This window comes from Kogia breviceps, chromosome 2 (genome assembly GCF_026419965.1).
Source record: "Kogia breviceps isolate mKogBre1 chromosome 2, mKogBre1 haplotype 1, whole genome shotgun sequence".
Classification (NCBI taxonomy): domain Eukaryota; kingdom Metazoa; phylum Chordata; class Mammalia; order Artiodactyla; family Physeteridae; genus Kogia; species Kogia breviceps.
The window spans coordinates 200,969,707-200,985,000 of record NC_081311.1 but is presented as its reverse complement, the minus strand read 5'-3'; the positions used below and the strand labels follow the sequence as shown (position 1 = coordinate 200,985,000).

The 15,294-nt window shown below is 64.2% G+C and overlaps 2 protein-coding genes across 7 annotated transcripts in view; one reads left to right on the top strand and one right to left on the bottom strand.

The window, feature by feature from the left end:
- Positions 1 to 4,850, top strand: part of ANKMY1 (ankyrin repeat and MYND domain containing 1) — a 21,747-nt gene extending 16,897 nt beyond the window's left edge. The window contains 4 exon segments of the mRNA XM_067023488.1: positions 1 to 61; positions 368 to 870; positions 1,893 to 1,941; positions 4,081 to 4,850. The exon segment at positions 1 to 61 is cut by the window's left edge and continues 156 nt beyond it. Of these exon segments, the coding sequence (XP_066879589.1) occupies positions 1 to 61; positions 368 to 870; positions 1,893 to 1,941; positions 4,081 to 4,653 (1,186 nt within the window). The 3' untranslated portion in view covers positions 4,654 to 4,850.
- A 3,408-nt stretch (positions 4,851 to 8,258) lies between these two features.
- GPC1 (glypican 1) overlaps positions 8,259 to 15,294 on the bottom strand; it is a 28,328-nt gene continuing 21,292 nt past the window's right edge. For all 6 annotated transcript variants that reach the window (XM_059053731.2, XM_067027315.1, XM_067027316.1 and 3 more), the window contains 7 exons: positions 13,131 to 13,522; positions 12,339 to 12,504; positions 11,454 to 11,584; positions 11,248 to 11,367; positions 11,016 to 11,149; positions 10,484 to 10,659; positions 8,259 to 10,121 (listed from right to left, as the gene is read on the bottom strand). In XM_059053731.2, coding sequence (XP_058909714.1) covers positions 9,886 to 10,121; positions 10,484 to 10,659; positions 11,016 to 11,149; positions 11,248 to 11,367; positions 11,454 to 11,584; positions 12,339 to 12,504; positions 13,131 to 13,522 — 1,355 coding nt within the window. In that variant the 3' untranslated portion in view covers positions 8,259 to 9,885. The remainder of the gene's footprint in view (positions 10,122 to 10,483; positions 10,660 to 11,015; positions 11,150 to 11,247; positions 11,368 to 11,453; positions 11,585 to 12,338; positions 12,505 to 13,130; positions 13,523 to 15,294) is intronic.

Genomic DNA, 15,294 nt, shown 5'->3' with positions numbered 1-15,294 from the left:
CAACCTTGCCAGCCCCGAGGTGGCCGACGCCAAGGGCTATACGGTACTCGCTGCGGCTGCTGTGATCCCGCCCCCACGGCAGTCTGCAGGGTGACCTTGCAGGAGCGCCGACCTGGAGGGTCCTGGGCGACGGGCCCCTCGCATGGGTGCGGCTGTCCTCCCTCCCCTTGCCGCCCTGTGAAGCCCCCAAGTGGGATGGATGTACGGGGTCAGATGGGAAAGAGGGGTAGGGGCCGCATGCCTTCCCCACGCGCAGCCGAGAGCGGGTGTCCTGCCTTCGAGCTGGTGTGGGCGTGGGGCCTCCCTGGGCTCCCGGCCCTCCCTGAGAGCGCCTGCTGTCCTCACCAGGCTGGCCACCTCCCTGCAGGTTCACTGTCACGTTGACACTGTCAGCCTTCTGCCGGACAACGGGGCCGACGTGACCAAGTGCGCGGATGAGGACCTCATGCCCCTCAGCACACGCCTCCTCCTGTACCATCTGACCGGGTCCTTCAAGCCCAACATTGCCAAGAGTGTGGTGCCTGAGCCCCAGGTCAGCTCGTGGGACCCCGCGGCCCAGCTCAGTGTCTACACTGCCCCGTCCCCACCCCATCGCTGTGCACCAGTGCCCTGTCCGACTGTCTACTCATCCCCGACCCCACCCACCATCCCCCAGTCCCCCATCTCCCATCCACCTGTCCCCATCCTCCCATCCAACTGTTCCTTGTCCAACCGTCCACCGGCCCACCCATCCCCCATGGAACTGTCTACCTATCCCCCGGTCCCCCAGTCCCCCCTCTCCCGTGCACCAGCCCACCCCTCCACCCGGCTCTCTTCTCAGCTGTCCACCAGTACCGCCCCCTCCCCTTGGATGGACCCAGTTCACATGGGGTGAATGGACAATAAGGTGGGCGGGCTGGGAAGCAGCAAACAGGAGGAAACTATCACAGTCACTGGGGTGTCCTGAGCTCGTTGCCATGATGCCGAGTGACGTGTGTCCCTTACGAGCCATGTGCACAGCTGTTTGGGGCCTCAGGACGGGGGTCGCCATGGGAGCGGGAGGGCAGGCGTCCTGCAGATGCACGCGAGAGGCCCACCCTGGCCTGTTGTGAACGGTGCTGCCAGGCGCCCCTGAGCCTTGCCGGACGCCTGCCCTGGTGGTTTTGGATGGGCTCCCAGAGTGGAATTGCCCTGTGTGTGACCTACTGAGGACCCTCTGATCTGTTCTCTGCTCGGCGGCTGTGCGCGCTGACATCCTCACCCCAGGCTGCCTGCAGGCTGCAGCCGGCCACAGCCCAGCTGGGCGGCTCCCTGGGGGGCACACGTGGAGAGAGCCAGCACCTGCAGGGGGACGTTCCCCCCCTCGGGGAGCAAACCTGGACCCTGACGGCCAGCCATGCGAGGCCAGGCCAGACCCGGGGCTGACGTCCACCAAGAGGGCCCTCAGAGGGGCCGAGAGCTTTCCCTGATCGTGGTCGGGGCCTCCTGGGAGGTGAGGGAATGGCATGCGGTGTGGACTTCAACTGGGGAAATTTCCCCTTGGCTGGACGAGGCTCTGTTTGTCTCTGGCCTTGTCTCCGTCTCTGGAATCTCTTTCTTTTTTTTTTTTTTTTTTTGGCGGTACGCGGGCCTCTCACCGTTGTGGAGCGCAGGCTCCGGAGGCGCAGGCCCAGCCGCTCCGCGGCACGTGGGATCTTCCTAAACCGGGGCATGAACCCGCGTCCCCTGCATCGCGGGGCGGATTCTCAACCACTGCGCCACCAGGGAAACCCCTGGAATCTCTTTCTTGAGAAAAGGCTTTCCCCAGGCCCGCCCGGTGCCCCCCAGGCAGGCAGAGCTCCTCTGATCACCGAGACACTGTCTTCCCGCTCCTCAGGTTCAGCTCCTCTGCTCTTGCCTTGTGTTCTCTGAAGTGTGACCACAGGGCAGGCTGGGTGCCGGGAGCGCGAGCCTGACCACGTGGTGAGCAGGTGCACGTGGGGAGGAGGCCCCGAGCCCGCGGAGCCCCCGCTGCCTGGGTGGGTCCTGTGTGCAGGAGGCTGGGAGAGGCCTCTCAGGGAGGTGGGGTAAGGCTTCCGTCTGAGGGTCTGCCTTGGCCCTGGACGTGTCAGGACCAGCTCACCCGGGCTCAGCCTGGGCCTCTCTCATCTCCCCCTTGCTCGGCGTCCAGAGCCTCCTTGGTTGTGCTTCAGGCTGTTCCCAGACGCTCTGCTGTTAAGTAGTCAGTGGCCAGTGAGACGCTAGAGTCCAAGGTGGAGGGTTTGAAAACCAACACTGCAGTTTTCGTTTTATGGCAGCATTAGCTTATGTCTAATTTGTGTGTCTGCTGTTTTTCTTTGAAGTTGTTGTCTTACAGTAATTTCAAGTTCAAGGGGGATCTTAGGAGCAGAGTAGAGGTCACTGTGGTCCTCGTGCCCTGTCTCCCTTTCAGTGGAGGCTTCCGGGGGCAGGAGCTGGGAGGGTGCGGGGCTCCGAGCAGAGCTAGTGAGTGAGGAGGGGGTGGGGCAGGTACCGCCTCTTGGCGGGGGGTGGAGAATGGAGGCTGAGTGTCTGCCTGCGGGGACCCATAGAAGAATCCTCATTCAATTGCAGTAACTTAAGTATTAATGAAGGAGTTGGGGGCTGCATAAAGCCTTTTAATTCTTTTTTTAAAAAAAATCCTTGTAAAAATCTCTCCTTCACTTAAAAAAAACCTTTTTATTCTGAAAAATATGACACAAAAGAACATAGTGCAGTGAATTTCCATGGACCCATCATCCAGAGTAAACAGTTGTCAGTATAGGACGCTTCTTACCCCACATCCGCACTCCCTGCCCTGAATCCTACTGCCAACCACTTAGAGTAAATTCAACACGGATCGCCTCAGCCATAAAGACTTCCGTGTGTGTCTCTACCAGCTAAAGACACATCCTTCTCTCTCTCTCTCTCTTCTTTTTTAGCATCATCACAAACACTATCATCTCACCTGAACATCAGATATAAATTTCCTAGCATCCTCTGGTAGTCCTTCAGCGATCCGTTTCCACAGTTGTCTCGTCGGTATCTTTTTAGAACGGCCTTCCACGAATCCAGACTCAAACAAACGCACGTACCGCGTGTGGTCATTAAAGGCCGTATGCTTCTTTCAGTCGTGATGGTCGCCCCCCCTCTTTCCCTACTTCTTGTTTAGTTGTTGAAGCTGGGCTGTCTTTCCTCTCCGTGGGATCATGCAGTCCCCTGGAGAGCTCACGACTGCCAGCCCCGCCCTTCTCATGGGTGACGTCGTGCTGGGCTGCAGCCCCACCGTCCTCTCACGCATCACCGCGGCTGATTTTGTGCTGCAGAATCAATGTGTAGTCGTGACAGAGATCCCCTAGGCCCACAAAGCCTTAACTGTTTACCACTGGGCCCCTCACAGAAAAAGTTAATCACAGGTGGGCCCCGGGCCCGGCATTTCGGCCTTAGTGGGCTTGGGGTGGGGCCCAGGAATCTGCATTTCTGGTGATGCTGCTGCTGGTCCAGGGGCCACACTTGGAGAGCAGAGGCTGTGAGCGGAGGTGGCGAGCAGCTCCAAGTAGCAGAAGTGTGATGCCCGCACGTGTAGGATTTGAATGTTTCTAGGAGCCGCGTTAGAAGAAGGTGGAACAGGTGGAATTCATTTTAATAATGTATTTTATTTAACCAGTGTACCCAAAGTTCATTCCGTTTTGGTGTGCAATGGGTATAGCGATCCTTAGGGAGGCGTCTTGCGTGCATTTTCCAGTCTCTCCTCGGTTACGATGCCCAGGTTTGGCGCCGAGCCTCCCATGTGACTCCCACCCTTGCGGTGGGTCCCTGGAGGGGTCCCCGGAGAGGCCCCAGGGTGGGGGGCTGCTTAGTGCTGTCCACCGCGTGCCCCGGGGGCTCCGGCGGCATGGGCGTGGGCCCTTGCTAAAGAAGGCGGCTTGCTGGGCCAGCACTCTTGACTTCTGCTTTCTCCTAATAGCATTTTTCGGGTACTTTCCAAACGTGTAACCGTTCGCAACTGTCCCTGCTCAATCCTGGAATCAGCTGCAGAGCCAGTGAATCTGGAGGAGCTGGTACCGGCCCAGGGTGGCCAGGAACCGAAGCTGTCGTCTGCAGGGTCGGGCAGCGAGGAGGGCGGCCGGGGGGTCTCGGGATGGGGACCCCAGGAGCAGCGCCAGCGACTTGGGGAGGTCGCGTCACGTGGCGTCGGGGACCTTGGGCCGGTGCGCGCCGTGCAGCAACTTCGGGTCCTACCGGGGTGTGTGTCATTTCTGCGTTGAGCTGTCGCAGGACCTGCTGGAGAGGAGCGCGCAGGCGCACAGCCCGCTGAAGGCCCCTGCTGACAAGGGCACCGTGCGGAGGATGGCGCTGTCCATGGTCCAGTACGTCGCGGGCTGGTCGCGGGCCCCGGACCCTTTTCAGGGGGAGCCGCATGCCTGGTTCCACCGGGAGGGCATTTCTAGACGTGGTGTGGGTGGTCTGTGGGCCCCATACCCGCCGGTCTGCAGGGATCTCCCTGCCTGCGGCCTCTGCGCCCTCCCTCTGGGCTTCAGGGACAGGTGGATGGCCGGGCCGGTGGCCTGGCGCGGGAATGGAGGGTCTGGCAGCGGAGAGGCACAGGCAGGCGCTCACACTCACCCACGGACACCCGCTTATACACACTTGCCCGCACACGGTCACTCCCCGTGACCACACGGATGGGCGCGCGCGCACACACACACACACACACACCCCGGCACTGGGAAGCTGTCACTGAAGCAGCTATTTCCCGTCAACAAGTCCTGACGACACAGAATCTCTAGAGGGCCGGGCTCCCCTCACAGTGCGGGCTCTGATGTGGCCAAGTACAGATTTTTCCTAAAAACATGTTCTTTACGTGAATATGTGATGGGTTGGTTAGTGTTACTTTTTCCGTGTATTACTAAGCACTTAAACACATTTTTTCAGTCTTAATTTGTAAGACGCAGACGTGGATGGATAGAACCCGCGTAAACAAAGCTCTTTGGGGGCCTCAAAGAAGTTTATGGGTGCCCAGGGGTCCTGCGGCAGGCCGTTTGAGCACCGCTGCTCTAGCCTGGCCCAGCCCCTCGGCTGCCACATGCTGTGCGGTGGGTCAGCGACACCCCCAGGCCCCCGCCTGCCCGCGCGCCCGGCCGTTCTCCGGCCGTTCTCCACGCTCTGCTCTCCCCTCGCCTCCTCCCTACGCTGCCCCACCCCCAGCCTCTGCAGGCCCAGGCCTCCCGCCGCGTCCCCACGGGCTGTGTGGGCCCCTCTGCGCTTCCTGTGAGCGACAGGCGTGCCAGTGTGAGTATGAGTGTGTGGTGCGCGTGTGTGTTTGTGTATGTATGTGTGGCTGTATCGTGTGTGCTCTACGTGTGTACGTGCTGGCTCTTGTGCGTGTGTGTATATATGCGTGGTGTGTATGTATTTGTGTATGTATGTCCGTTGTATGTGTGTACATGCTGTGTGTCGTGCATGTGTGTGTTTGTGGGGATGTGTATGTGTGTGATGTGTGTTTGCATTGTGTGCACGTCTGGAGTGTGTGTGTGTGTGCGGCGCGTATGTGTATGGTGTGTGTTTGCACCTTCTGGGGTGCACTGGCAGCTGCCACACACAACACCTTATACACTATCCCGGCCTCCCCATTGCCCGGCGTTCTCAGGGGGCTCTCTCTCGGTGGTGGGTAGTTTTTGGCATATGTTGTAATGTTTAAATTTGTTTTGTTTTGGGTTTTTTTTGGCTGATTTGCTGGGGACTTGCTCTTCCCTCTTTCCCCGGGGAACCACATTCTGCCTTACAATGGGCGAGCTCTGTGGGTGCTTTTGTGTCTGCTCCTGTCTGTTATCAGCTGAGGACCAGTGGGACGCTGATGCTGCTGGAGATGCTTCTGTTCAGAGCCCTGGCAGCAAAGCTTTCTTGGCCCCCCGCAGCCAGCAGGGAGGGCTTCCATCCCTTCCACAGTCCAGGCCATACAGGGCTGCCGGCTCCAGCTGCATATGTCCCATGCCTGTCTGCTCACCTGTGATGCCCAGAAGGGAATGTTTCTGCATCTGATAACCACTCACGCACTCACTGCAACCACAGGGCCTTTTTTTTTTTTTTTTTTTTTCAAAGTGCATCGGACTTAGCTCTCCTGTGACCTCAGGTAGCTGCTGATTTGATAAATGCTTTGATTTTGCCCAACATTTCAACATGTCTGCCGGGAAGCGGGTCATTTCAGCTGAGGCTACCATGTTGCTGTGACCTCTTCAAAGTAGACATTTCTTAGTATTTTCTCCTGTTCCTTGATATTCTCATGTCGGGACAGTCAGTCTGTGATTCCCCAGGTAACGCGCTGCATATTTTGAGATGTTTGGCAAGTTCCTTGCTGGTGTGTTTCTCTGCTTTCCCAGGCTGGGTACAGAAATGGGTCTATGCTAGAAACTCTGAAGGTCCCTGTCTTTATCTTCAGGCCACACGAAGGGAGGAGGGAAATGTTTAGGGTCACTGAGGTTTCACTTTCGAGGGTGGGGTCCTGTCTAGAAGGAGTCCCTGCTGTGCAGAGGGAGGGTCTGCCGGGATCCCACCCATGTGCCCCATCTTTGATGGCTCTGTCACGTGTCTTCACTTTCTAGTAGGGACACAGACACGCTCATTCTAAGCCTTGCACTATTCACTAGGGTCTCATGGCTGGGGAATCACTTCTCCATCCTGGATGTGACTAGCACTTTGATTATAAACATCATTTCTAGACAGAGGGCTTGTCTCCGGGTAAAGGAGTGCCGAGTGTCACCTGGAGGGGAGCAGAGAATGCATTCCTGCCCGTGTATGCAAACACTGGTGTGTCTGAATGAGTGTGTGCGTGCACTGCAGACACCCACGCTGGCCGTGCCCAGGCCACCCACACGTAGCTCCCTGTGGAGCTGGCTGAGCTCTGCCCGTCCGTGTGGGTCGGTCAGGATGTCTGTGGCTTCCTGGATTCCCATGAAGAATGAACGGGGACCAGGAGCCGAGGAGGGGGAGCCTCTCACTGACCAGCACCTGGCCTGGGGTGGGCAGGGCTTGGGAGCTCAAGGGTGGTCCGGGGCCTGGCCCAGGGCAGGGAGGGCCCAGCGCTGCAGGGACAAGGCAGAGAGACCCCCGAGGCGGGCCCCCTCCCTTCCTGCTCCTGACCCGTCGGCTGTCACCTCACCTGTGGACCCCTGTCCCCCACAGGGAAAATACATCCAGCTCTGTTCACAAGGAAACCCTTGGAGCAACGTGGCAACGAGCCACAGAAGGCTGAGGCCCTGAAGCTGCCACGCAAGTCGAGGCGCTTACGTTCCACCTACAGGCACGAGTGAGCGTCCGGGCGCCCACCTGCCTATACAGGGCTCCGGGAGGAGCTGGGCCAGCAGGAACGGGGACCACCCCAGGACTCGTGGAGGGGTAGGCGGGTGAGCACGCACTGGCTGCCCGGCAGGTGTCCAGGGAGGCCTGAGCTTTGCCCCAGGCCCAGCAGGAGCTGCGACCCCTGCAGGACTCCCTCCTCGGAGCTGCATCCCCCTCCCAGGGTGTGCTGCCTGCCCACCGCCCCCCCGACCCCGTGCTGGGGGTCCAGCTCCCTTATACTCACGGGGCCCAGGGCCCTGGCTGCTGGTCCTTCAGTGCTCCAGGGCCCCAGGTGACAAGAGAAGCTTTGCGGAACATTTGACTGGCAGGCCATTGTGGGCTGCGACACCCAAATAAAGTGACCCTCAGTGGCTGCCGCCTCTGTGTTGCAGCCTCTGGCTGAGGTGCTGGGCCCTGCACCCGGTGCGGTGCTGCAGAGGCTGGTGTCCAGGTGGGGCTGCAGGGCCCCCTGGGGCAAAGGTGGGTCTGGCAGCTTTACTCAAGGATCCCACGGGACTGCCTGGGGAAGGGCAGGTGGCTGGTCTGTGCTCTGCTGAGAGAAGCCAGGTGTGGCAGGGCTCTCTCTGTGGCACTGGGGGCTGACTGGACCATCAGGATGTCCCACCAGGCTCGACCTCAGGAGACGCTGGTCGCCATGCTCTGACCTCCTGGGCATCTCTGAGGCTACTTGGCAGGAAGTGGTAACGGGAACCGTCCTGGGACATGTGTCTGGATGTGTGTGTACAGAGCAGGGGTGGTGAGGGGGGATGGTAGGGGGACCCCAGTCGGGGGCAGGACATGCCCTCTGCAGCCGCGGGCCACACCGCCAGGCACGATCTGCGTCCGAGCCCCTCCTGACCTCCCGACCAGCCACGGCCTGCTGTGCGCGGCCCGCGGCACAGCCTCGCAGCCGGGCTCAGCACAGCGGGAACACTGCAGCCACACGCGGTCTCCAGCCTTTTATTCATACGGGGACTCAGAGAACACACGTCATCTGCTGACACGGTGCAGCACAAGGAGACAGCAGGCCTGGCCGCTGCCTGGCCAGTGACCGTGGCGGGGCCACCCCTTCCAGAGATGCATGTAGGGCAGGGCCAGAGTGCAGGCCGCCCTGGGGCCGTCCAAGTGTAGCTCAAGGGTGGCCGTCCTGGCACACGGGTGGTCACTGCCCCAGAGCCCCTGAGAGTTCAGCTGGCCCTCACTCGCAGGGAAGGAGGCCCCAGGCCCAGCCCCCTGCCCAGGCACGACAGGGTTACGATGGGGTGGGTGTGCCTGTGAGGCTGGGCTGCTGGCGGAGTGCAGGACCCCACACATCCCAGAAGTCCTAACCAGTGGCCAGGGCCCCCCCAACCCCGTGAGGAAAAGCAAAGCAGCGCGAAGCAGCCTTCTCAGGGCCCGGGGGCTGGTCAGGACCACTTTCCCTGGCCAAGGGGGCTCAGCGTCCCCGGGACCCTTGAGGACCACCCTCCCTTGCCCGGCTTCCTCTCTCGCCAGCCCCTCCCCAGGCCCTGCAGAGGGCAGGGCCCAGGAGGGTGGGGCCACAGGTCTGCGGAGGGGCCTGGACAGCCTGAGTGAGCGGGGGTGCGCCCAGATCCCAGGGCCACGGAAGGTCGCCCGGGACCTTCAAAAGCATTTCGGGAGGAGCTGAGAAAGCAGCTCTGAGAGGACGGGAAGCGCTTGCGGAGTATGCACGGCTGGAAAAGCCCTTAACTGTCAAAGCTCCCCGGGCCCTGCAGCTGGCGGGGTCAGGGAAGGGATGTCCCTCCGGCCTGCAGAGCCGGGTCTCGCTGGTCCTGAGCTGAAGTTTCACCAGCCACCCAGCATCCCTGTGGCCAGTGACAGCCAGGGGTCACCTGCAGCCCTGGCCTGTGTCGCCCTGAGCTGGGACTGGCCCTGAGTCTGGGCGGAGACGGGGCAGGACAACGGCAGGTGGCGCTCCTGCACGGCTGGAAGTCGCTGTGTGGGCCGCGGGCCCACGCGACGGGCAGAGCAGCGGCCCGGCCCCGCACAGACGCGGCTGAGGGCAGAGCCCAGAGGTGGCTCCGGGGGGCGGGGGAGGGGGTCCAGGTTCACGCGTGATCTCAAAGGCCCCGTTAGACCCCGGATGGCGGGAACCCCGACACCCTCTCAGGGATTCTTGGGCGCTGGGGGTGGGCCTGGCTTTCAGACACCCGGAGCCCCCGGTGCTCAGCGGGGCAGGCGGAAGAGGAAGGCACGGCTCGCGCTCCGGCGGGGCGGGACGGGACACTGCTCGGGCCGCCTCCTCACAGGCCCTGGCGCTGCCGTGATGGCGCAGGAGCCGGGGGGAGAGACAGCACTGGCATCCCCGAGGTCCCTGAAATGCATGGCTTTTGGGGACGCTGTTCCCTGCTGACCTGAGGGCCTCATACAAAACTAAAAGCCAGGGTGGCTGGCAAAGCCACTCGCCCGGCCCCCGGCACAGTCACGGCCGCGGTCCCTCACCAACCCTTCCTGTCCCGCCCCGGGGGCTCTCGGCCGAGGGAGTTCAATACCGTCTGGTTCGAGTTTTGGCAAAGTCAGTCCTTGGCCTCGGTCCCTGGGGCCGGGCAGTTACCGCCACCGGGGCCTGGCTGCTGAGAGCACCAGGGGGAGGACGGAGAGGAGCAGGAGGCACGTGCAGGGCTGGGGGCAGCCCGTGGCCGACGTCTTCTGGCCCCCCTGCTCGGAGAGGCCGGGGAGGGCGTGGCTCAGGGGCGTCCGGGAGCTGGAGCTCTTCCTGCTGACCCTCCGGCCACACTCCCCGTCTGGGCAGCCCTCGCCGCTGCCCGAGCCGCTGCCGTCATCACCTGGGGACGAGAGGAGGCTCCAGCGGGCCCGCCCAGCCCTGGGGACCCTGAGAGCCGCGCCCCTCTGGCTGGGCCTCGCGGGCCGGTGACGCCAGCTGCACCCTGCCCACAGCGCCCCGACCCCCTGAGCCTGCCGAGGCTGGGAGGACATCCGGGCCGGGTCACAGCTGTGCCTGGGGACGAGGAGCAGGGGCACTTCGTGACCACGCCTGGCAGCGGCAGCGTCCTCAGAGCCACCGTGGAGGCCCAGGGGCCGGGAGGGCCCCGTCCCTGCACCCCTCCCCAGCTGGGGGTGCTCCCTGGCGTTCCGGCCCCAGCCCTAGGCTCGCAGCCGCCACGCCCAGCCCGGGCCCCGCCCTCACTGGCGTCCTGGAAGTCCACGTCGTTGCCGTTGTAGGCGCTGCGCAGGCGGTTGGTCATAATCTTTAGCTGCATGATCTGCTGGCGGATGGTCATGTCGGGCTTGGTGATGTCCACCTCCACCTCGGGGTTGTTGATCTGGTTGGCCAGGCCATCGCCCATCACCTCGGGGAGGTACCTGGAGGCCGGGAGGGAAGTGAGGCCCTGCGTCACTGCCCTGCTCCCCGCACAGGGCAACTGCCCCAGCACGCCTGCCCACTGCCCTCCCCGCGTCAGGGCGGTGGCAAGCCCGAGACCCCCCCCAGAGGCTTCGGCGGCCGACGGGAGCCCTGCAGACCCCACGCGGCAAGGTGAGGATGCGCTAAGCACGGCGCCTGCTGTGGGGAGCTGGCACAGGGTGAGGACTCGGCTCTCATCCCAGCTCTGGTTCCGCCGGGTGTCCCACGTCGGGCGTGACCCCGTGCACACAACGTCTGGCGTCCCGGACGGCGAGGGGCCGTGGAGGAGGGACGGGCTGTCAGCCGGGGCACCTACCGGCCCTTGGCCACCCCGTTCCAGCAGTGGTCGTCGCTCGCCGAGCTCATGGCCAGCTTCTCACTGCACAGCGTCCCCGGGAGGCTGATCCAGAAGTCCTGGGCATCTCGGAGCTGGGCCTTGGCCTCGGAGACCTGCAGGGCAGCAGTCAGGCCACGGGCACCCCGGCCCAGCCTGCCCTGGACCCCCAACCGCGCCCACCTGGGGCCTGCCCGGCTGAGGGGCCGCTCACCAGCTTCTGCAGCGTGCCCGCGGGCGGCTTCTCCGGCAGCGCCAGCTTGCCCCGGCGCCGCTTCTCCTCAGGCTCGGGGCCCTGGGGGTTCACCTTGGGGTTCCCGCAGCCCTGGATGACCTGGGGGCAGAACGCAGGGGTCCTGGAAGGGTGCGAGGCCGTATCCGGGGCGCCCTCCCTCGCCCGCTGCACGCCCCTGCCCGCACCTTGGCCGTGAGGGTGTCGCTGTTGTCCTGGAGGGCGCTGATGGCCTCTGCCAGCCACAGGTGCACGCCGCCGATGACGCTCTCGGCACCCGCCGGGCCCCAGAACTTGTCTGTGATGAGCACCATGGAATCTGGCCCAGGCGTGACACACACACAGGAGCACTTTGTACGCGCGCGCACTGGCTCACCGCGCGCTGCCTTGCACGCGGCAGCTCGCGCGAGACGAGGCAACTCGCGCGAGACGCCGCAGCTCCGTGTCGGCTCGCTGCAGGCCCGCCCGCGTACACGTTAGCGCCTGTGTCTGTCGGCACACGTGCAGGTCGAGCACGCGTGTGTAAGCTGATGCCCGTCGGCACACGTACACCTGGCCCGCCACCTGCCTACGTGACCTCACACGGTTTCATGTTGGCTCGAGGCATGCCATCACGCTCGGCACGAATGCACGTGTGCCGCCCGACGTGTCGGCACGCGTTAGAACTTACACATGTCAGTATACGGGCACGCTGAGCCCTCGCGTCAGCCCCCGTGTGTCGATATGGATGCACGCAGGCTCACCTCACAGCGGCAGGTGTACGCGCCGTGGTACGTCTGTGTCGGCACAGCTGCTTGGTGACCCACGTCACGTCGGCACACCTCAGAGCTGGCCCACCCCAGGGCAGCGACGCACACGTTAACTCACGCGCGTGTTGCATGTCCGCGCCCGGTGGGGAAGGGCAGGACGGTGCGCCTGCGGGGCTCCCTCCCGGGCAGCTGCCCACGCTGCACTCTGTTCGGGACGTGCGGGGGGCATCTTGTTCCTCGCCCCGGGGCCCGCCTGCTCCAGAGCACAGGCCCGGTTTCGCACGCCCCCAACCCCCCTTCCCGCAGGCGGTGGCAGCAGCTCACCCAGAAGGTTCCTCCACTCAGCGTCCAGGTCGGCCTGGTTGGCCAGGCAGCCCTTGAGCACGTTGCGGCAGTAGTCGGGGCAGGGCCGGGCGCCGGGCACCCCCAGGCAGTGGGCGCAGTACACCAGCTTCATGATGGCCCGTGAGCACTCCGGGCTCAGGGGCACCTGGGGAGGCAAGGCAGCCTGAGCGCGACCCCGCAGCAGGTGTGCAGCCCCACAAGGTGCGCCAGGGTCCTTCTCAGATGACCAAGCAGGCCTGCAGGCCGTGGTGGGGCTCGGTCTAACAGGCGATACGCTCTCAAGTGCCGCGACTCCCAGGAGCGCCGTGGTCACGAACCCTCCCAAGGAAGCGGGAATACCGCCAGCCACGCCGCTGAACGGATGGAGGCTGGGGCTGGGGCTGGCTCGTTAGGGACCCCAGTTGGGGTGGAGGTGGCTCACGCCCAGGGCTGCAGGCGCCTGCGGCCGATGCCCTCCCACACCCGATGCTGGTGGGTCTGACGCGAGCGAGCTGCCCGACGGGGCCAGGCATCCCCCGGCCCAGCCTCGGAGCACATGCATCTCCCTCATCTCTGCCGTCTCCCGTCCACCTGACCCCTGGAGCTGGCTAAGCATCCAGCCGCAACCCTCCTCCCTTCCCTCTTTCTGCCCGGGACCGGCCTGGCCATCGCGCCCGGGGCAGAGTTCACGTGCTGGATCCTCCCAGCCGCCCGGGGTGGGGCGTGTAAGGAGGTCCCGGGCCCCGGGGTGGGGGCGCGGGATGTGCGGCAGGGGGCGGGGCCTCCGCGCACCTGGGCCACCTTCCGGACCACGTCGCTGGCCACGCCCAGGCCCTGCACGAAGGCGCGCGCCGCTACGAAGGCGCGGGTGGCGCGCAGGCGCAGCTCGCGGGGGGCCTCTGCGAAGGGCCGCAGCGGCTCGGCCTGCTTTCCCAGGCAGTCCAGGTAGTCGTCGGGCAGCAGCAGCCGCGGGTGCAGCTGCCGGAAAAGGCGCTCGAGCAGGCGGGCCCAGAACTCGGCCAGCGTCTCCTGCAGGTGCAGGTTGGCGCCGCGGTAGTAGAGGCGCAGCTCGGCATACAGGTCGCGGAAGGCTTTGGCGTTCTGCACGTACAGCTCTCCGAAGGCGCCCGGGAAGGCCTCCTGCAGCGCCCGCTCCGAGTCATTCAGCAGGCGCTGGAAGTGATCTGCGCGCGGGAGACGGGCGTCAGGCCTTCCCGGAGCCCCCTGCCCACCCCGCGTGCTGTGGCAGCGCGACCGGCATTAAGGGGGCTCCGCCGGGGATCCCCGGTGCTCCGAGAGTCATCAGAGCCTGCACGGGCCCTGGGTGCCCGCTCCCACCCTGGGTGCCCGCCCCCACGGGGCTCTGAGACCTCCCCCTCCTGGCCCGGGGTCTGGGCATCCAGAGTCCATTTCTGAGCTGGGCCTTGAGTAGGGGGGACACGGTGCCTCAGTGCCCCACGAGATCACCTGGCAAGGGTCTGTGTGGAGGGCAGGAGAGTGCTCTGAGTTGGGGTGGGACCCACCTGGGGGAAGAAGGCCCAGGGCGACCCTCGCCTGCTTTCCCTCCCAGCAGCTCTCCTTGCGTCCCTGTCCCTGTCCCTCCCCCTCCCCCGCCTCTCTGTCACCCAGCCAGGCCCCCTGCCCTGGGGGTGAGCCTCTGTGCACTCTCCACCCTGCCCACCTCTGAGGCTCTCCTGGGCTTCCTGCCCTCCCCCTCCATCCTTATCTCTCTTGGACGCCCTCCCTCTGGTTTTGATGTATCTGTGGGGAGGAAGGTGATCTCCGTGTCTTACTCTTCCACCATCTTCCCCCCCGAACCCCCTCATCTTTCCCCCGAACCCCCAGGTTTTGGAAGCTAGCCAGCCTGAGGGTCTGGAGAGGGTTTCCCACAGCCCTCGGGATGCACCGAGTCTCGGACGGGGGTGCCGAGGCGGGGCGTAAGCGTGGGCCGCAGACCCCTGTGGTTTTGGGGAAATAATTCTGTGCCCCGTGTGCTGAGAACGAGGCCCCCAACGCCGTCCACCCCTTTCAGCAGGGAGACTGCAGGGTCCATAAGCACACAGACCGTCCACTCGGATGCTTCCTCGAGAGCTGTGGCCAGCCCTCCCCACACGGGCCCAAACTCGGGTGTCCAGGGACACAGGGCCAGGCAGGCTTTGCTCTGAGGCGTGGTGGACATCAGGTCTCTGGCCCTCAGACCCGTGTCTACACCCACCCCACCCAAGAGCCTCCCGCAGCTCCGGCTGTGCCCCTACAGCTCCCCAGGTGGGAAGTGTGGGAAGGGGCGGACAGTCCAAGTTCCCAGCCAGCTCCCGCCGTGGGACTCGGGTCCTGGTCCCCACCCCGGCCTCTGGCCCAGATGGGCAGTCTGTAGCTCAGTCACTAGCCCAGCAGCACACGGGGTGGTCACGGGGCCCCCAATCCCATGGCCAGCCCCAGCCCCATCTTTTGAGCAGGGTCCTGCTCTGAGCCAGGCCCCTGGCAGCCGGCCCGGAAGGTGTGGTGCGCGAGCGTGGGCCCTGCACCCTGGAACGCGGCCGCCCGAGGCGCGCTTCAGACGAAGGCTCTGAGACCCCTGCCACAGGGGGCCAGGTAAGGGCTGCTCCCAAGGCACGAGGCACGGAGGGAGCTAGCAGGCACGGCCCGGGGCTGAGGCGCGGGGCGGGAAGGGGCACACAGAGGGGCAGGTGGAAAGGACTCGTGGGTGGGGGCGGGGGGCACAAGTGGGCCTGGAAGCGGATGAGGAATCGCTTTTAACACAGACTAGTGTCCCGAATGGGTGCTGTGCAGGCTCTGACATCAGCTGTCACTTCGGGGGCCCCTCTGAGGTGCCCGCGGTCAGCGTCACGACGTCATGCCACCACCCCTTGTTTAGGGGCCCAGACACGACGAGAGAGCTGGTGAGGGGCCGGGAACAGATGACTGACACACACAGCTGACCTGGAGGCTCGAGGGC